The sequence below is a fragment of the Portunus trituberculatus genome, chromosome 16, assembly GCF_017591435.1.
Source record: "Portunus trituberculatus isolate SZX2019 chromosome 16, ASM1759143v1, whole genome shotgun sequence".
Taxonomy (NCBI): domain Eukaryota; kingdom Metazoa; phylum Arthropoda; class Malacostraca; order Decapoda; family Portunidae; genus Portunus; species Portunus trituberculatus.
This window is the reverse complement of record NC_059270.1, coordinates 8,388,716-8,410,481: the sequence shown is the minus strand read 5'-3', so window position 1 is coordinate 8,410,481 and position 21,766 is coordinate 8,388,716. Positions and strand designations below refer to the sequence as shown.

The 21,766-nt window shown below is 42.3% G+C and overlaps 1 protein-coding gene across 3 annotated transcripts in view; it reads right to left on the bottom strand.

The window, feature by feature from the left end:
• The window catches only part of LOC123504467 (protein O-mannosyl-transferase TMTC2-like), a 158,664-nt gene that overhangs the window by 34,335 nt on the left and 102,563 nt on the right, over positions 1-21,766 (bottom strand). For all 3 annotated transcript variants that reach the window (XM_045254993.1, XM_045254992.1, XM_045254991.1), the window contains exons 2-4: positions 21,036-21,173; positions 20,069-20,534; positions 3,213-3,915 (exon numbers count right to left, since the gene is read on the bottom strand). In XM_045254993.1, the coding sequence (XP_045110928.1) occupies positions 3,213-3,915; positions 20,069-20,534; positions 21,036-21,173 (1,307 nt within the window). The remainder of the gene's footprint in view (positions 1-3,212; positions 3,916-20,068; positions 20,535-21,035; positions 21,174-21,766) is intronic.

The following is a 21,766-nucleotide window of genomic DNA, read 5'->3' as shown; positions in this document are numbered from 1 at the left end:
CTCTCTCTCTCTCTCTCTCTCTCTCTCTCTCTCTCTCTCTCTCTCTTTCTTGTTCACTCACTCGTTCTTTCTCTTTTCCTTTTCCTCATCTTCCGTTTTCCTTTTTATGGTTGATCATGGAAACACTGCCATTAACTTGTTTTTTCCTTCAATTTATCAACTAGTTTTGCATCTTTTTATGACTGATACGTGCTTGCCTCACCCCCTCATTTAGTCTGTCTGCTTATTTCTTGTCCGTCTGTTCGTCAGTGTATGACATAGCATATTTACTGCAGTTTCTTGAATATGTTTATTTGTCTATCTATGTATGTGTGATTTTTTTGTGTGTTTGTATCTCTCTCTCTCTCTCTCTCTCTCTCTCTCTCTCTCTCTCTCTCTCTCTCTCTCTCTCTCTTTCCCTGGCTGTATTTTTCCTCAACTTGCTGTGATTATCTCTGCGTTATGACACTTAAACAATGGTCAGTCTAATTATCCTTCATAAACAACACTTCGCTGCATAAAACGACGCACGAATTAACTTTATGACGTATGAAAACACATGGTCTTTTTATTACCGCGTGTGTGTCTGCTGTGTGTGTGAGTGCATGTGTGTGTGTGAGTGTGTGTGTGTGTGTGTGTGTGTGTGTGTGTGTGTGTGTGTGTGTGTGTGTAATAGGTGATAAAGTATGTACGTGAGCCTCTTTCGGATGTATCTCCTTTTACGAGCATGACTGAAGATCGCCGTGCTCTGTGTTGTATCTCTCCCTTGTTTCAGTATATTGCACATGCGCGTTAGAGAAAAACGTGTGTATTATTTTAGTTCTCGCTAGCGCAGACAGCCGAGGCGGAGACGCATCAGAGTGTATATGCATTTCATTGTAAATATGTAAATGCTTGTCTAAAATAAATGAGCAGAATGGACCTACACTTGAATACTAGTAAGTCTCTCTCTCTCTCTCTCTCTCTCTCTCTCTCTCTCTCTCTCTCTCTCTCTCTCTCTCTCTCTCTCTCTCTCTCTCTCTCTCTAGCCGTGGTGCGTGACTTTCCCCCCTCGTTATTCAAATACACCTCCGTGCCTCAAGTTCTCTGAATTTCAATAGATCATAAACGTATAATTTTAACCACTTGCCACTCCCGCGGGTCAGCCACATCCCAGACCACATCCCCAGCCACACATTCAGCTACATCCCCAGCCACATCTTTACAGAGAGAGAGAGAGAGAGAGAGAGGACTAAGGGTATACATCACTAGTGTAATATGTATTATTTACTTCGTGTCTTCGCTCTGATATCAGTTCGTCACGCGACTCCTCCTCTTCTTCTTCCTTCTTCCACCTTTCTTTTTCCTCCTTGTCTTTTTCCTTCTTTCTCTTTTTATTTTTTTTTGTCCTCCTCATTCCTTTTCCCTATACTCATCCTTACTCTTGATGTTCCTCCTCCTCCTCCTTCTTCTCCTTCTCCTCCTTCTCCTCCTCCTTCTCTTTCTCCTCCTACTCCCCCTTCCTCTCCTTCCTTTCCATAGACAGCACAGAAAGAAAGATGCATTGTCTTTACCTGTGTGATCTCTATGTGGCCTCATGCCTACCTTCCTAGTGCATATTTAAGTGAATGTTACCGATAATTATGAGGCCCTTCCTGTCACCAAATATACGCTACATTATGAGGGTTTCGTTTCTTATTTCGTGTGTTTGTGGGATTTTCTTAATAATTTGAGTTTTTTTAAGACATTTTTTTAAGTCTTCATTGTATCTCTAGTTTCGAGAAGTTAGTAACAGTATTTTGACAAGGGCAGCTGAAGAAATTCGTTTGGAATGCACTAGAGGCAAGAAGTTAGGTGTTAGTTCTTAGATGTTAGAGGAATAAAAAGCAAATCGGAAACAGTTATACCCTTCCCTACTCATGGTCTTCTCCACTCCACCGATACCAACAAGAGAGAGAGAGAGAATTACTATAACCACGGGCTCTCTCTCTCTCTCTCTCTCTCTCTCTCTCTCTCTCTCTCTCTCTCTCTCTCTCTCTCTCTCTCTCTCTCTCTCTCTCTCTCTCTCTGTCTGTCTGTCTGTCTGTCTGTCTGTCTGTCTGTCTGTCTGTCTGTCTCTCTCTGTCTCTCTCTCTCTCTCTCTCTCTCTCTCTCTCTCTCTCTCTCTCTCTCTCTCTCTCTCTCTCTCTCTCTCTCTCTCTCTCTCTCTCTCTGATCGCTAATTAATGCCCAGAAATATGCAAGCCTCATGAAGAAAAGCCAGACTTACCAAGGGTCGGCGTCCTTTGTCTAATCTCCTTATGTAAACTCTCTAATGAAATAATTACTGTGTCACTCCCAACGGCCCCTTATATGCTGGTCCTCCTGCCGGGGTAGCGACGAGGTGAATGAGGGAGGAAAGAGGCAGAGGAAGAAGTTGAAGGAAGGTCAGAGAGTTTGGAAAAGGGAGATGAGGAAAGACGAGTAAGAAGTGGAAAAAACAAATGAGTGAGGATGTGTGTGTTGGGGTGGTTGAGGAGGGGAGGGGAAGGGAAGGTCCGTCTGTCTGCGGAGAGCGTGGGAGGAGAGAAGAACTAAGTTGATTAAGGATGTAAAACTCTCTCTCTCTCTCTCTCTCTCTCTCTCTCTCTCTCTCTCTCTCTCTCTCTCTCTCTCTCTCTCTCTCCTTTCCTACTTGCTGAAGGTCTAAAAGAAATTGCTGAAAGTTTTCTGCATTGTATTGCTCCTTTAAGATTAATTATGGGAAGATATCATGGAACCTCTCATCCTGTGTGTGAATGTGTGTGTGTGTGTGTGTGTGTGTGTGTGTGTGTGTGTGTGTGTGTGTGTGTGTGTGTGTGTGTTTCACTGTTTGATCTGCTGCAGTCTCTGACGAGACAGCCAGACGTTACCCTACGGAACGAGCTCAGAGCTCTTTATTTCCGATCTTCGGATAGGCCTGAGACCAGGCACACACCACACACCGGGACAACAAGGTCACAACTCCTCGATTTACATCCCGTACCTACTCACTGCTAGGTGAACAGTGGCTACACGTGAAAGGAGACACACCCAAATATCTCCACCCGGCCGGGGAATCGAACCCCGGTCCTCTGGCTTGTGAAGCCAGCGCTCTAACCACTGAGCTACCAGGTGTGTGTGTGTGTGTGTGTGTGTGTGTGTGTGTGTGTGTGTGTGTGTGTGTGTGTGTGTGTGTGTTTGCCTGCCTGCCTGCCTGCCCGTGTGTGACTGGATGAGGGAGGCCGGATACTCACCCTTGGGCGGGTTAATGGCGATGCCTGAGCGGTAGAGGTTCTCCTCGGTGGCCCAGTCGTGGTTTCTGTTCCACGTGCGGACCGAGAAGAGGACGAAGAGTACCACGAGCGCTGCTTGTACCACCCGACGGGCGCGGACAGTGCGCGCCCGCGCGTAGAGGAGGTGCGCGCCCCATGACACCAGGAGACACACGCCCATAGAGGGAATGTAGAGGATGCGTTCCGCCACCACAAAACCCACGTAGAAGAAGAGATTCGTGGCTGGCAGGAACGGGAGGATGATGAGGGCGAGCGCCATGATGGTCACGTCACCTGTGGTTGTCGATTCGCCTCCTCCCACATCCTCCCCAGGGCGTCGACGCCGCAGGGCCAATAGCGAGGCCAGCGCCAGGAGGCCCAGGGAGGCGTACAGGGCCATTGAGGCCAAGTTTCTGGGGTCCGCCAGGGACGTCACCAAGGGGATGGCCTCCATGGACCAGTCGAAGGATAAGGTGTAGGGGCAGAGCAGCAGCCACACGTTGAAGGCCGGCAGGAAGAAGAAAGTGAGTGCCCGCACACCCGATGACTCGCAGTCCGCCGCCGGGTTATCCGCTGGGGCGAACTCCGGCGGCTGCGAACCCATAATGGCGAGACGGAAGGAGAGGAGCACGAGGAGCGCCACCCCGAGGCCGGCCAGGCCCTCCGCCACCCCGCGGTGACGGCGCTGCGGAGAGAAAAACAGGACTTAGAACAGCGGCCGGGACAGTCTGCAGAAGAAATCCTGCCAATAAGCATTTTACTCCTTCTTAGGAAGGAGGGTCATGCCGAATTATCCTCAAACACTGCCATTACCCCACAATTACCTTATGCAATAGCTTCAAATACCCTAATGAAGCGCCAGGTGCTGATTTAGTATGATTGGATCACGCCAAATTACTATCATCAGAACACACATACATCGACAGGGGCAAAGATGCTCTCATGTTAAGCCTACATCATCTACCCTGTGCTGAGCGGCTGGACTGTGGCCTGTTGTTAACAGGAAGCTGGTCAAAACTTGTGCTCCGCTGATCGCTTTTTCCCTCTTCCAACAAGGCGCCGCTGCGCCACCCTCCTTCATCAGTCATCGGTGGCACATGTTATTACTCCGTAATTTTAAACGCTACACGACATAATCTCAAAAAAAAAAAAAAAAAAAAAAAATTAATTACATTTTTCAATATCAAAGTTTTCGGACTCAAATTTACGAAGCGAAGCCACCAATGCTCGCCAGGCTCGTGGCGCATACTATGCCCAGCGGCACCGCTCCCTCCCTCCCAGCGGTATTATCTCTTCCTGCTATTTGAAAGGGGAATCTTAAGTGTACATAAAAAGAGTTATAACAATAAATGAAGAAACAATAACAGATAAGGTGCCCCATATATAAACAACAAAAGTACTACTCATTTTTCTTTGACGGCGCCTTAACTCGGTTCCTACGTTCGGTTCGACAAGCACAATACCTGCTCATCCCGCGCCTCCTCCCACGCACTCTGATGCAGGTGTACCTCCGCGCTCTGCATAGTTCACCTGGTGCAGCAGCAGTCGGAGGGAAGCGGTGCACGCGGTCGACCCTGCAGCACCCGGGCACATTTATCAGCGGGCAGCAGTCGGTGTTTAGCGCCGCGGTTGAGTCGGCGCGGCCCGTCAGAGGCGTGTCATCAGCAAGACCAACCGGCACCGCGACATAGAATTTATCGTTTGGTATTTAGCTGAAGTGATGTATGTGGTGGAGGCTCAGCAGCCGACCCTGCCTGCCGCGCGTCCCCACCCCCGCTACTGCACCGTCGACAGTAGCTTCGACAGGGCTGTGACGCACTCAACGCCCAGCGGACACTTACATACACTACAGATGATGTTTTTTTCTACCCTAGTGGAGGAGGAAAGGGCAGTGTCTCCCCACACACCGGAGGATGCCAAGTTGAGCGGGTGTGCAAATCTTTCGCTCTGAGAGCTCTTTCATGTAAATATGCTTTTCAGAGGTCATTTGTGGGTTTCTTTCTTTAAAATTATTCATGCTGATGTGCGTGTGTAGTAGCTGGTGCTCTAGGTCGCCGCTCTCCTCACTGCACCTGATCAGGGATACTTACTACGTCCGCACCTTTGCTCATAGCTATTTACATAGTATTCTTAACGTATATGTAGGCTTATCTAGGTGCACATGTATATTTGTGTGTGAGTGTGTTTACCTGTGTGTGTGTGTGTGTGTGTGTGTGTGTGTGTGTGTGTGTGTGTGTGTGTGTGTGTGTGTGTGTGTGTGCGTGTGTGTGTGTGTACGTATGTGTGAGTGCGTGCGTGCGTTCAGCGCCGCGGCCGTCCGTCCGTCCCTGCAGTCCCACAGAGCACACACGCTATTTTCGCTCCCAGCATCCCGTCATTACCAGGGCAATCTGCATACGCGCATGCCCCTCACACGCCCGCTATAAATACCCGTCACATGTACTTAATATACGCAAAGCGAATAAATAAAGGCAGTTTTTGAATGTTATGCAGTTGTTGAATGCTTCCTGCACGCCGCTCAGTTCTTCCCCTTCCGTCCCTTCCCATTGACGTGGACTTCTAGTGGCAGTAGTTCTCTGTCTAAAGGATGTGACGCGTTTGTTCATAAGTGACAGGTAGTTCCTTTTGTATAATTCATAACAGATTGACATATAGGTGTTACTTTTTAGGTATGTTTTTATCTTTTTTATTATTGTTTTCGTTTTCGAGTTGCTTTTCCTCTTTGTTCTATCATTTTCTTGTCATTTACAACTGATTTCGTGTTAAATTGAGCTAGGTTATTATCACTATTATTGTGTTGCACAATGTTCCATGTTCAAATGCATCTATGTTGTTCCCAAGACGATTAGGGTTAATTCTTGTTTTTCTTCTGTTTTGTCTCAGTTTGCCTGGGTGTCCTTTCTCTGTGTTACTCAGATGTGTGAATTGTCATTTATTAATATCTTGTCATTGTGAATATAGGAATGGTTACACAGCTAATAATGATAATAACTAATAATAATAATAGTAATAATAATAATAATGATAATAATAATAATAATAATAATAATAATAATAATAATAATAATAGTAATAATAATGGTAATAATAACAGTAATAATAATAAATATAGCAATAATAATGATAATAATAATAATAATAATAATAATAATAATAATAATAATAATAATAATAATAATAATAAATTACTATAAATAAAAATATTTCTAATAGCGATAGCAATAATAATGATAACAATAGAAATAATAATAATAATAAGTAATAATGATAGTAATGATATAATAATAATAATAATAATAATAATAATAATAATAATAATGATAAAGATAATAATAATGATAATAATAATAACGATAGTAATAATGATAATAATAATAATGATAATAATTATTGTAGTAATATCAATAATGATACTACTACTACTACTACTACTACTAATAATAATAATAATAATAATAATAATAATAATAATAATAATAATAATAATAAGAAGAAGAAGAAGAAGAAGAAGAATGATAAGAAATAAGATATCATTAACCATCGTTGATTAATTTTTATAATTTTTTTGTTTTTGTTGTTATTATTATTATTATTATTATTATTATTATTATTATTGTTATTACCATTATTATTTCATTGTTATAATTATTATTGTTTTTATTTTATCTTTATTATTATTATTATTTTTTTATCATTTTGATCATTATTATTATTGTGATCATCATTGTTTTTATTATTATAATTGTCATTGTTATTATTATTATTATTATTATTATTATTATTATTATTATTATTATTATTATTATTATTATTATTATTTTTATTATTATTAATATTATTATTATTATTGTTGTGATTGTCGTTGTTGTTGTTGTTATAATATTTTTATTATCATTATTATTATTATTATTAGTAGTAGTAGTAGCAGTAGTAGTAGTAGTAGTAGTAGTAGTAGTAGTAGTAGTAGTAGTAGTAGCAGCTACAGTGATAGTAGTAATATTATTATTATTATTATTATTATTATTATTATTATTATTATTATTATTTTTGTTATTATTATTATTATTTTTTGTTGTTGTTGTTGTTGTTGTTGTTGCTATTATTATTATTATTATCATTATTATTATTATTATTATTATTATTATTGTTATTATTATTATTACTGTTGTTAATATTGTTGTTGTTATTTTTGCTGCCGTTGTTTTTTCTTGTGTATTTAATCATTTAGTGTGGTGTGGACATCAGTCCTGGTGTATTTCAGAAGGCGAGAGGATGTGCATGGTCGTGGTGCCTGTAGCAGGGTATCGGAAATGCTCCACACTACACCGCGAAAAAAAAAAAATATGACCTAAGGAACACATGAAAAAAAAAAAAAATTAAATAAATAAATAAAATTAAATAAATATATATATATATATATATATATATATATATATATATATATATATATATATATATATATATATATATATATATATATATATATATATATATATATATATATATATATATATATATATATATATATATATATATATATATTATATATTTGTATTATTATATATGTTGATGCTGATGATGTTTATAAAGGTGTTCCTGTTATTGTTGTTGTTGTTGTTACTGTTCTGTTGCTGTTGTAAGTGTAGTTTATATTTCCTTATTTTTATTGCCTTCATTACTGTTTGTTCTATATTACTCGGTCCTCTTATTTCAATATAAAGAAACTTTAAAAGACAATGGTACTGTTCGGTATATTTTGAAAGACTAAACTTTTTTTTAACTAATTTTATTAATTTTCTGGAAATCATTTTATTTGTTTTAAGAGTGATTAAATTAATTCTGGCTATAGTGTAACTTTTCAATAAATTACTTCCTTATTGAATATATGTATATTTTACGCAGGTTATCAATAGTTTAGATAGAGACATGCACCACATGCATATGTTCCTTTTAATGACGATGAAACAACATTGCAAATCTGCCTATATCTCTGTCAGTTGTCAACCATTGACACAAAGATATAAGGTAAAACTGAACATATGTTTCCCATCCTTCACATTCTCTGATCTTAAGATTCTAATCACGTGCGTTGAAACTTTTATTCATATTAAAAGAAAGAACCAAAGCACTCTCATATTTTGGTCCAGTTTTCACTCTTGTTCAGCTTCATTTACACTTCACGACTTTTTTTGAGGTCATAAGTCTAGGAAGGCCTTCATTCTTTCTTCCAGCGCTATCTTTATGCTATTTTATGACTCTGTCTACGTTGTGTGTAGGATAATTTAGGAAGGAGTAATTACACTTCAAAACCTTAATTAATGTTTCATCAATTATGTTTTTTTAGGTTGAAAATAGATCAAGGCATTATAATTGCACTTAAATTGTGTGTGTGTGTGTGTGTGTGTGTGTGTGTGTGTGTGTGTGTGTGTGTGTGTGTGTGTGTGTGTGTGTCTGTGTGTGTGTGTGTGTGTGTGTTGGGAAGGGTGGACAGGTTATGTGTTATACGTGTGCGTGCACGCGCCTAAAACATGTAAGGATTTTTTTGCAAGGATACACACACACACACACACACACACACACACACACGCACGCTCGCACGCCGGCATGCACGCTGGCACGCACGCACGCATGCACGCACGCGCGCACGCACGCACGCACACACGCACGCACGCATGCACACACACACACACACACACACACACACACACACACACACACACACACACACACACACACACACACACACACACACTTCCCGTAATGGGGAAGACTGGCTGGGTGACCAGCAGACGATCGTGGTGAATTACACATTACAATGATGTAATGCTGTTGAGAAAAAAAAAAGTCCGATCTTCGAAGTATTTTTAAGAAGTGATTATTTAAAGTTAATATCGTTAGGGAAATAAAGTCCTAGCGTTCTTACCTTTAATGCGGGGAGAGGAGACGTGTTCCTCACTTTAACGTGGAGGGAAACACTGATCTCTTGCTAAACGCGGGTGTGGGAAAAGATAATCACAAAGGATGATTGGTAAAGTGTCTGCCAAGAGGAGAGAAGAGGGAGGAATGGAGCGACGTGATGGATTGTGTGATGGGCGAGGGGAGTGAGGAAAAGAAGGGAGGCGAGACGGAGAGGGAAGAGGTGGAGAGGGGAGAAGAGGAGGGGGTGGGGAAGCGAAGAAGAGGGAGGAGGAGGAGAAGGGACTTTGACAGGAGCTCTGTTTTGTATGTGGGAACGTGAGGAGCGTACTCGTTTGCCAGCAGGGCAGGAGGGAGGCATGGAGGCAAAAAAGTGTTGGGGAGTTGGTAGAAGTAGCAATTAATTAGCTCTCTGCTGGAGACAGAAAAACAGTAATAACTGACGGGAAGGTGTGAGGCGCGGGCTGGCTTGAGGAGGTGACACAGAGCCGAATTGACAGCTGCCTGACGAATAGCTGCCCTGAGGACCCCCATATCCCCCCATTGGCCGGTCAGACAGGGTCTCCTTTATTTATTGCCTCCACAACCACAAGACTGTAAGTAACGACTTTGCAAACCCCGCCCCTGTTGCAATGTAATTACTCAGCCGACCAATTAAGGCAGTAACTTACCGTCGCTCCGCCCCCTGGAACGTTCGACCAATGGAGAAACGACTCCTTTTACTTGCCCTCCAATTAAGACTACCTGGGCGGGGCTTGGCTGACACCACGGTGTGAGGCAGCTATTGCAAAGTCTCATTGCCAACCAAGTTTAGATACATGAACTCTGTCAGTGGCCGTCATTGCCCCTTACACCTCACCGCCCTTGCCGCCTCGGGGATGCGCCGGAATAACGGGACCCACACACTCTGGGAGATCATCCCACGCAGACTAAAGGGACACCTTCAAATTCAACCGGTGACGTAATAGTCTGGCTCACAAAGGGAGTGCGATGCCTCGAGCGTGTTGGCTAAGGCTCCGCCCCCCACCAACCTCCGCCACGTGTAGAGCTGTGACGACCAGAGTCCCTGCCTGACAGCTCCTGACCTCTAGCGGGACCAACTCTCTCCGCCGCATCCTCTGCCGCAGCACTCCTAAATCTCTCACTCTTTGCGACGCTTCAATGAAATTTCTTTATTTCGCAACTATTGGACGAGTGTCAGTAGTTTTCGGATACTAGTTAAACGATGAAAGGTCCGTGAGCATAAATTCTTGGGCGACATGATGTCCTGAGCGGTAGAGCGCGCCCGGCGGCAGACAGCGGGGTAGCGAGGAGCGGCCGCTACATCTCAGCGACAAGAGCGAAAGGAGGCGAAGCATCTCGTAATTAGGCGCTTTCTTGAGAGCGGGTGTGAGAGCGGTGGGGCGGCCGTCAGTCCAGCGTTGTAAGACATGCATCATCCCTGCCATACTGACCTTCAGGGGGACTGGGAAGAGCAGAGTGCTAGACGAGGTCAGTGGAGTAAAGAGGGTGGAGCAGTGTGGAGGTATTGCAGGGCCAAGCGGGTGTGGGTTGAGTCTTGTAGGTGAAAGCCATAGAAAAGTTCAGAGTGTACGAAGTGCATAGAAAAAATATATGGAAAATTGAAAGTGTGTTTGTTTGTTTGGGTGATGATGTGGATGTGTAATCTAATATATATATATATATATATATATATATATATATATATATATATATATATATATATATATATATATATATATATATTTGCGTACATAAAATCACGTATTTGTTTATTTCATTTTACAATTGTCCCCCACACAACGTGTGACTGTGGAATATCAAGTAAACTCCACATTTTTTTTCCCCCACGTTTTAGTGGATCGTTGTTTTATTCCCTGTTAAAATCCCTCATCTACCTTTGTGAATTTCCTGACATAAAGGTTTGTCAATCAGAACTTCTAAGACTGGAGAGGATAAAGGAAAAGGTAGCATTTGTGTGTGTGTTTTTTTTTTTTTACGCTCAGGAAGAAACTATATGAGACACCATCACTCTTATAAACATTCGGAAACTATATTCAATAAAAAAAAACATATATATATATATATATATATATATATATATATATATATATATATATATATATATATATATATTACATGTCACTGTATTGCTCAAACTTAGGCTGACACTTCGCACCCAAAACTGATCCGCCGGGCGACCCCCTTGACGATGATGTCGTTCCCCGCCGCTTGTCGCCCGGGGGTCATTACATACACCCAGTGATGATGTATAACCAAAAAGAAAACAAACAGGATGCTAGGGAAAAAAAGAAGATGAACGAGTACGCTTACAATTAATAAATCTAATATTCCCTCTCATAAATTCCCTGAAAATAATACCTATTAGAGAAGGTATTCGGAGCAAGAATGAAGAAGTGATCGCGCTGGAGCAAAACAGAAGGGAGGTGTCATGAGAATATCGCTACACACGTACAGACTAACACTGTCATTAAAATGATCACCTTAAATCGCCGGTCGCGTTAGGAATGAGATACAGAGATGTTGTCTAATGTGATCAGCGGCAAAAAACAAGCATAAGTGAAGCAGCAGAACCAAAGACGCAGCCTAGGTCACACACACACACACACACACACACACACACACACACACACACACACACACACACACACACACACACACACACACACACACACACACACACACACACACACACACACACACACACACACAGTTCCAACATAGAAGAGGATGTGAGTCTGTGTACATGTTTCCTGCATCTGTATTTTCCATGAGTGTGTTTTGCTTGTGTTGTGTGTGTGCATGTGTGCTTGTGTGTGTGTGTGTGTGTGTGTGTGTGTGTGTGTGTGTGTGTGTGCGTGTGTGAGCATGTTACGAGGACAGGCTCAGCACAGTAGCATTGCTTTTCATCCTTAAGTACATAGTGGTGTTGGACATTGTTGAATTTTCGCATTAACTTTTTGGTCAACAACGGAGCCTATATATTGTGTAATAACAGCTTGTGATCGAAAATAACCTTTCAAGAGAAATTGTTGTGTTCACGTTCACTGAGTAAGGAGGAGGGAGAGAATGTAGAGTAGTAGGATGGAGATGATGAGGGTGGTGGTAGTGACGAGAGTGGTGACGGTGGTGGTGGTTGGACGTGCAAGCTAGTACAGTATCCAACACTAGAATAATGTCGAACGAATTAAGAAAAAATAATATAGAATTTTTCAGAGACTAGAAATAATGGTCCGAATAAAAAAAAGTGTTGATCCGATAATGTTACAAAGGATCTATTAATCTCGAACGATATGGAGGAAGATGAGTACGAGGGGAAGGACAGAAGAAAACGTTGGTAAGGGCAAAGAGTACGAGGAGAAGAGGTGAGGGAGGTCCTGAGCGGCCGTGTGTGAGGCGCAATAAAACACAGAGGGGCCGCGGGAGCCAGGGTGTCTCGCAGCCGGGGCAACATGACAGATAATGAGTCTGTAAATTTACCACGGGGGGAGACTACCTATCCGCGCTCCACCCTGCCCCGCCCCTCCCTGTCCCGCTCCCTTCGTGCCCCGTCCTGCCCCGCCCCTTCCTGCACTACACCACCCTGACCTGCCCCGTTCCCTCGCACCCCGTCCCGTTGCTTCACCCAATCTCATCCCACCCTGGCCCCATCCCGTGTAGTGCTTCATTCACCCTGCCATCCTGCCTCTTCCTGTCTTCCTTCTTTTTTTTTTATGTTTGCCCCACTCCGACAGGCCCCGCCCCACCCCAGTCCACCGTATCCCACCCAGACGGTCACCCCGCGCCCTTCACCCCTAACACTCCAGTGCTAACTCGGCAATTAACACCTCGTATCATTTTAGGCACACACGCACCGTACACATGCATACTGCCTGTTGAACTATATGCACACACACACACACACACACACACACACACACACACACACACACACACACACACACACACACACACACACACACGCACGCACAAAGGCGCCCCTAGAAACCCTCTCATATTCTACAGAGACGTCCCGCCTCATTAACCCACGTGGGCGTCATGGTAGTGTATGAGGTTTCCCTTCTATGCTATACTCCCTCCCCCCTCCTCTCTGTCCTCCTTTCTCCCTTTCATGCCTTCCCTGGTGTCCATCCCGTCCCCCCCCTCTCCTCCTTGGCCTGGATCCCTTCTTGTGGTTCCCCCGCCTCCCTTCGCTGTCTCATTCACCTCCTTCCCCTCGACTCAAGTCGCTCTCACCAAACACCCTGCGTAGCCCGAAACCAGTGTCACCAAGACCCGCAGACACGCCCTCTTCCTCATTCTACACACGCGGCCCTTACACACTTACATGCACACACACACACACACACACACACACACACACACACACACACACACACGTAATACATAAGTGGAAGTGTTTTACTGCTCTCTATAAAACTTGCATTCCCTCCTCTGCTTATTTGGAAGTTTTTATTCTTTCGTCTTACTTTGATCTACATACCTCCGTCTTTGTCTTTAGGAACACCTGTCGTTTTTACTCTCTCTCTCTCTCTCTCTCTCTCTCTCTCTCTCTCTCTCTCTCTCTCTCTCTCTCTCTCTCTCTCTCTCTCTCTCTCTCTCTCTCTCTCTCTCTGGCGGTGCTGCTACTAAAGAGACAATAAAGAATTGTAATTAGTTGGACGTGTTATGCCAGACCTGCCCCCTTCCCTTCCTCCCTCATTTTCCCTTCATTTCAGCCACACTAAAGTTGCATTTCTGACTGACTCCCGCCACCCAGTTACTCCACCCACTCTCCACACCCACTCATTCTACACACTAACTCCACCCATCGACTTCACCCATCACCCAGCCGTCCCCACCCACCTCCTTTAGTGAGCTAGCCACTATTCTCTCTCTCTCTCTCTCTCTCTCTCTCTCTCTCTCTCTCTCTCTCTCTCTCTCTCTCTCTCTCTCTCCTCGATCGCTCCATCCCTCCCTCCCTCTCCCTCCCTCTTGTCTCTTACATGCTTTTTTCCTTCATTCTTCGTACATTCCCTCTCGTCCTCGCCACCATAACTCGTAAGATAGAGCATAAAACATAGAAAGTAAGAGTAGGTTAGGAGTTTTTTGTTATTATTTTTTTCCACATTTGTTTTTATTATCGTATGGGTTTTGTTGTCAGAAATGCATTTACATTATTAGCATTTGTTTTCCTTTTTTTTTTGTGTGTGTGTATTTTTATAATGGTCTTGGTCGCGGTGTGTGTGGATGTGGTTCTTTTAAAAGTATTATGTATTTGAATTTTCATGAATAATAAATAATGAAATATTCTTTGAGTAATATAGATAATGTGCGTCAAATGATATAGTATGCAAATCAAATAGTTTGGTGGAAGTATCTTATTTTTTTTACTATTCAAGAAAACACTATTTTATTAGGAATGGTGGTACGGTATGAGATCGCAATACCAGCGGTGGTATTATTATTATTATTATTATAAGTAGTAGTAGTAGTAGTAGTAGTAGTAGTAGACGTTGTTGTAGTTGTTGTTGTTGTTGTTGTTGTTGTTTTTGTAATAGTTAGGAATTTCTGGTATTCCTGTGGCTGTTTTTGTTACACTGCAATATATTTTTATCCTCACTGTAAAACATATAACAAAAGAGGAGACACAAACTAAAGAAAGACTCAAACACACACACACACACACACACACACACACACACACACACACACACACACACACACACACACACACACACACACACAAAAGAAAAGTTTACATTGTTTCTTCGATAACTCTTCCGTGAACTTTCACACATCACGCCCTGGACACCCACAACCGCCGCCGCCACTATCACGCTCAGAAGACCTGCCTGGCGAAGTGCATCTCCATGGGTCACTTAGATATGCATAAGCTTCCTCACCCTTAGTAATAATTTCGTCAACGTTTTTATTTGACGTGAATAGATCAAAACAGTACATCTATTTATTCACTTGTTTTTACTTGTTTGTTTATTTATTCGTCTATTTGTTTATTTATTTACAAGTCTGTCATGGTATTGTAGTTGAGGATGTTGTATAAGAAAATCTAAATTTATGTTTTCTTGGAAGTCATTAGCATTGCAGTGTGCTATGACTAAATCTAAGTGCTATGAACTATGCATGTTTCTTCTTATTAATTCAAGGAGCATAAAATTACAATAAATCCTTACTTGATACAAACAAGCCATGGAAAATAAAGGGAAAGAGAAGACAATTTGCACACACTGACGCACACAGCTTAACTAATACATTCATAGAACTTTCTACAGTCACATTCATTTTAAAATTATTCCTTCTATTCACTGTGTTTTAGTTGTTACATCTCTCAACTTTTTTTCACCTCATACTTTATTTTCCTTCATTCTGTCCCTTTTTATCACCACCTAATATTTCTTATCCTTTTATTGTCATTCCTACCTTCTTCGTTCACTCAGTCTCGTCAATATGATTCTCTGCTTTTTTTTTCTTTTTTGTGTGTGTGTGTGTGTGTGTGTGTGTGTGTGTGTGTGTGTGTGTGTTACTTCCCTTCCATTGACTTTCTTCACTCATCTTTATCCGTCATTTCGTTTGTTAAATTCCTATCCTTTCATATTTCTTTTTTTTCTTTTCCATGTTTTTTTTACCTTTTTATTTCACCAAAACTTTTGTGCCTCACCTACGTAAATTATTTCTGATTTCTCCTTTTCCTTTTCCTCCTCCATCTCTACCTATCGTAATCTTCTTTATTTCAAATATTTCTTGGCGATAATATATATATATATATATATATATATATATATATATATATATATATATATATATATATATATATATATATATATATATATGTATAATACGCTAAGGAAATACATAACATACGATAAAATTCGAACTTTTTCTTAACATGAAAGTAGAAATTCATTAAGTGACTTAAAAAGGGAACTAGGCGTTGCTGTGCTCCAATATCCTATAATAAGAAATGCAAAACTGTGGAATATAGCCTTAGCAGATATAGAATGGTTGTGAAGGATAAGAATGGTAGTGGTGGTGGTAGTGGTGATGGTGGTGGTGGTGGTGGTAGTGATGGTGGAGAAAGAGAGCGAGGAAGAGAAGGAAGGCAAGAAAGACGAAGGGACTAGAATAGACAGTCGGCAGAGATGTAGTGATGACAATGGTGATGCAAATGGCCAGTGTTTTTTAAAGTAGCAGCAATAGCAGCAACAACTGTACTAGTGGTAGTGGTGGTACGAAGAGGAGCAGCAGAAAGAGTAATAGTAGTAGTAGCATTAGTAGTAGTAGTAGTGGTAGTGGTAGTAATATTGGTTTCAGAAGTAGTGATGGTAATGGAAGTTTATTGCCATTGTTGTTGGTGCTGTTGTTGTTGTAATTGTAATGGTGTTGGTGGTTGTGGCGGTGGCTGGGGTAATGGTGATGGTAGTGATGCTGATGGTGAAGGTAGTGGTGGTGATGGTGGTGTCATTTGGGCGAACCCTTGGCCGTCATGCAAGTCAAATGGCAATAAGTAATATGGTGAATCTCTCTCTCTCTCTCTCTCTCTCTCTCTCTCTCTCTCTCTCTCTCTCTCTCTCTCTCTCTCTCTCTCTCTCTGACAACGCCACTGATGTCCGTATTGCCTCAGTGAACTTCCTATATTCCAGGCTTTTTTGTATAATTCTGGTTGGAATTCTTTTCCCTGTCGTTAAGCAGACTATCGGCAAACGAGTCCTGGGTATTAGACGGGGGTGAATATATTCTGAATAATAATGGGACGCGCCACCTCACCCGCGAGGACCCTGGAGGTGACTTGGGCGGCGGGAGGGTCACAGCGCTACCTCTTGCCACTTCCAGCAGAACTTTTATACCCTCCACAAACATATAGGATTCCTTTGGATAGCGGCGTAATGGACGTAACAAGAATAGTTGTTGCTTTTCTGTTCACGTGTTAAAACACTAAGGAAGCTAAATTGTTTTCAAAAGATACTGTAGAACTGATCGTAATGTTGCGTTCGCCCTTCTGGCTGTGCTAAATCCGGGTTGTATGTCTGAGTGTGTGAAAGAGAGAGAGGACGAGGCTCGGGCAACGGGGATAGTACTGCTATGGGACGTTTGTCTGGAAGCGATTCGCATGCCAGTGTGCCTCGTGCTCTTAAGGAGGTGTCGGGCCGCCGCGAGGTTGGTGTTGGAGTGGTAATGAAGAGTCTTGGTGACGCGTGGTTGAGCGCTCCGAGGTTCTTGGTGTTGGAGTGGTAATGAAGAGTCTTGGTGACGCGTGGTTGAGCGCTCCGATTCTTCTCTTCTGGCAACATCATCCGGATAAGATTTTTTCCGTTTTTGCACTCGCCGTTTATGACACCAATTACGGCGGACTGTTGAACCTTGGAACATGTGTGTGTGTGTGTGTGTGTGTGTGTGTGTGTGTGTGTGTGTGTGTGTGTGTGTGTGTGTGTGTGTGTGTGTGTGCGCGCGCGCTCACTCGTGTGTGTTTGTGTTCGAAGATTGTAATATATATTGTATTAGTAAGTTCAAGTTCATTTTCCTGCGATTTAACTGACACCTAAAGTAAAAGTATCCTCGGCTTGCGGATCTGGCGGCATGAGTGGTGGCATTGTTTAGGGCCGGTTAAAGGATATCCCTCAAAGCAGAAGAGATGAAGGCAGGCAACACTCTGATGTTAAATTCACAATGCCAGAAAGACATTACGTGCCCATGACAGCCAGTGACAGGCGGACTGTTGGCGTGAGAATTTGCAGCCTCCGACATGATGCACGAATTTCTAAAATGCAATTTCCAGACTTCCTGTCATCTTATGTTCGTATCTGGATAAATATTGTTCATAATGACTTATTATTCTTATTTGAATGTGGAAATTATCACTTTGAGATTGGTTTCGCAACATGCTGATTTGCCGAACTGGTAATTCATTGTTAACTTGGATAAATTTCCTATTCCGAACATTGTGACAATGTTGTTGAATAAATTCTAAATATGAATTAACAGGCTTTTCATAGGGCTCCATCGCACATAAATTACTTTTGTATAAATGCCTCGTGACCAGAATCGAAGTTTATACATACAACATTTCTGCTCCATACTTCAGCGATTACTTAAAGTTTTCCTTGGCCCTTCTCTCATCCCTGTCTCTCTCCATCTCCTTCACGCCACAGCTTTCGACCTCTCCTCTTCCACACGGCGCTTAGAGGAGAAGGATTATTCCAGTAGTTCAGTCATGCAAACGTCCGTCACTTTTGTTTATTCTGTCATTAAACCCTGAGGGCAAGACACTCAGACAGGCAGGCAAGCAGCAGAGGCGGTCATGCAGAGTGTGGCGGTAGCAGGAACGGAGCAAGTCAGGGGTGGTGAAGGGCATGGAGAATGGGGGTATAGAGGGAGGGGGGCAAGGGCACGATCAAAGGCATAACAGGAGAGGGACTAGGCAGGTCAGGAATCAACTCCATGCCTGCATAAAGCTAATGGAATCTTCCATGACATTTGTATCTTGGGAGCGTCTGCACAACTCCACCTCTTGATTTTTGTGTTCCATAAACGCAAGAGAGGCAAAGCTAGAGTAGTTTCATTTCCTGCAAACTAGACGAGGAAGAATTGGGATAAGCCACAATTATTTGAAGTAAAAACTCTGCTTCTATACCTACTTTACTAAATAATCAAGGAACAATTGCCAGTCATTACAAAAATTGTCTTTATTGCTTTTGGCTGAATTATCGTGATAACTATAATAGTGATTTCCTCTTACCACCTCCTAACTCTCCTGCACTATCTTTTCCCCCTCCTTCTTATCCTCCTTTTAGCAGACACCGCGCAATCTTTTGTAGGTTTAGGTGTATACATGCAGAGGCTGCCACTGTTCACCTGGTCAGTCATTTAATCAAAGACATCTGCAGTATTGTCTACCTGTCTCAGTGCTAGAGGCTGGAGGTAGTTTGAAGAAGAAAAATTATAGGACAGGCGAGAAATTTGTGCGGAGAGGATGGCTAAAAGGATGTGAGAAAGAAAAGAGTACTGTGGAAGGTATGGGACTTACAGGGTGTCTGGTGAATGAGTCAGGTAAAAGAACAGAGAAAATAGAGAGGAGAAGTGTATTCGCCACCAAAGCCACCATCTTTACCACAGCCGCCACCTAACAAGCTACTGTTACCGCCACGACTCACTGTGTCACTATTATGTGTCTTGGCTCAGGAAAACGCCTGAGTCATACGAGATGTGTGGTGTACGATGACTCTCTCCTGGATCTTCTTTTAATGTTAAACTATGAAAAATTAAATGCAATGATAAATACTTATTCCGTGACCAGTATTTTGTTTCATATATATATATATATATATATATATATATATATATATATATATATATATATATATATATATATATATATATATATATATCCGTGTTAGCTGTACATTTTTTATTGCTGGTAGGTGCTCTATGAAACTACATTTGTTCACGACGAAATGCTCTACACACTCAAAGAATCAATTTTGCTTTCCTTTAAAACCTTTATCATGGTAGATTTTTAAAGCATGTCTAGAAAGAAGAAAAATCATTCTTTATCACGTGACACAGAACATGACCTTGCATCGGTTTTAATGAAAGTAGCATAGAGTACAATGAAGTTTACAAAGACATAACTACTCATACATATACATCATAGCTGGAGATACCTTGCCATAAGAATGAATGCAGAATGAGATGAGATTTTTATCGTCATATCCATCAAAGTATTAACTTTGTGACTATAGAGTATACCTACTCATACATATACATCATAGCTAGAGATGCCTTGCCATTAGAATGAATGCAGAATGAGATGAGATATTTATCGTCATATCCATTAGAAAATTAACTTTGTGACTTTAGAGGAAAGAAAGGAAAAGGCAGGTAATGGACAAAGGGTGCACACTCACCTCAGTGAGGACGGAGAAAACTTCGCGAGGCCTGAGTTTGGCGTGCACGAAGAGGTGGTAGGCGGCGCACACTGCCAGGGCGGTGATGCCGTGTTCCTTGGTCAACATGGAGAGGGTGGCTGAGACAAGGGCTGCCCCCAGCCACGCCCGCCGCCCCACCCGACCGCCAGTGGAGCCAACAGGCAGGCCATTTCCTCGACCGCAGTTGCAGTAGCGCATGTAGGAAAGCAGTGCCCCGAGGAAGAATATCGCGGCACCCACGTCCGCCCGGCCCACCACACCCGCCACGGCCTCGGTGTGGATGGGATGGGCGGCGAAGAGGAGGGGCGCTGCCGTGCGGGCGAGGCGGGCGTGCGGCGTCAAGGTTCGGGCGAACACGGCGAAGAGGCCCGTCGCCGCCACATGCAGCGCCACATTGGTCACGTGATACGACCGAGGGTGGAATTCAGATACCATATAGTTGAGTCTGAGGGAGAGAGACTGTAATGAGGGACACAAGATCACCGGCAGCATAAAAGGCAATGGAATTATTACGCCTTACATGGATAATGAGTGGCCAAATTATAATGAGATTGTAATCGAGTAATTTTAACTCAAGTAATGATACTTTTGTCAGTGAATGAAAATAGTCTTGCAATATTGAACTATGGAAAAATAATATATAAGTGTGCAACTATTTCATATTCATATATTTGTACGTTACTTTTCCAACCTAAGAACGACAAAACAGTTACCTTGAAGATAACACTGAGGAAAAATGCAGCTTTTTGGATTGAAAATGATACATGGAGGTAGAGAAAAAAGAGAGAAAAATGAAGAAAAGAAGATATTTGAAGAAGAAAACCAAGGGATTTTACGTTTTGTGATTGGTGAGAGAAGAAAATATAATCTTAGGAGAGAAGAATGGAACTATTATTTAGGAAGGCCAGGAAGAAGAAAATAAATAAAGAAGTAAAGAATTACTTACCTGAAGGAGAGGACTGTGAGTGGACGGTAGGACTTGTGGGAACCGCTGTGGGTGAGGGGTGTCCCCCAGAAGTCGTCCCACAGCAGTTGCGTGAGAGGTGTCGTTGGCAGCACATCGGGATTAGTCTTTATGGCTCGGCTGAAACACGAAGGGAACAGCAAGGCGTCAGACACTTCATAAGGACACTGGGTGTCTGGATCACATGACAGCAGTTCACAACCATTACAATCCTCAATGAGAAACACTGATATAGGACCAGAAACAGGAGGTAGTAGCAAGGTTAGACATTATCAAATGCAGATGACAGAAACATAAATAAAATTGATTACATATTCATTGATCATAAACGATTTAGTAATATTCAATCATATATAGACCTAAAGCTACAAAAATTGCATCAATATCATTAAAAGATATAAGGCTATGAAACAAAACCTATAATTAAAACCAATGACAAATAGCAGCTTTATCAGCCACTGGAGAGCGAAGAAGGAAAAAAACACATAGGAAAAATAATTTGATGGATCTACGAACAGCAACGAATAAAAAAATAAATTAGCGAACATCGTCGGAGGTGAAATGTCATAGTTTCTGAGATAACGCGGACCTGTTTGGCATCGTTCCCTGGTTTCCACCTGCCGCGGGGCTGCGACGAAGGCTGCGGCAAGGAAGGACCACAATGGGGGAAAGGAATGAAGAAGTGTGTGGAAGAGGAGCAAGGAGTTATAAAA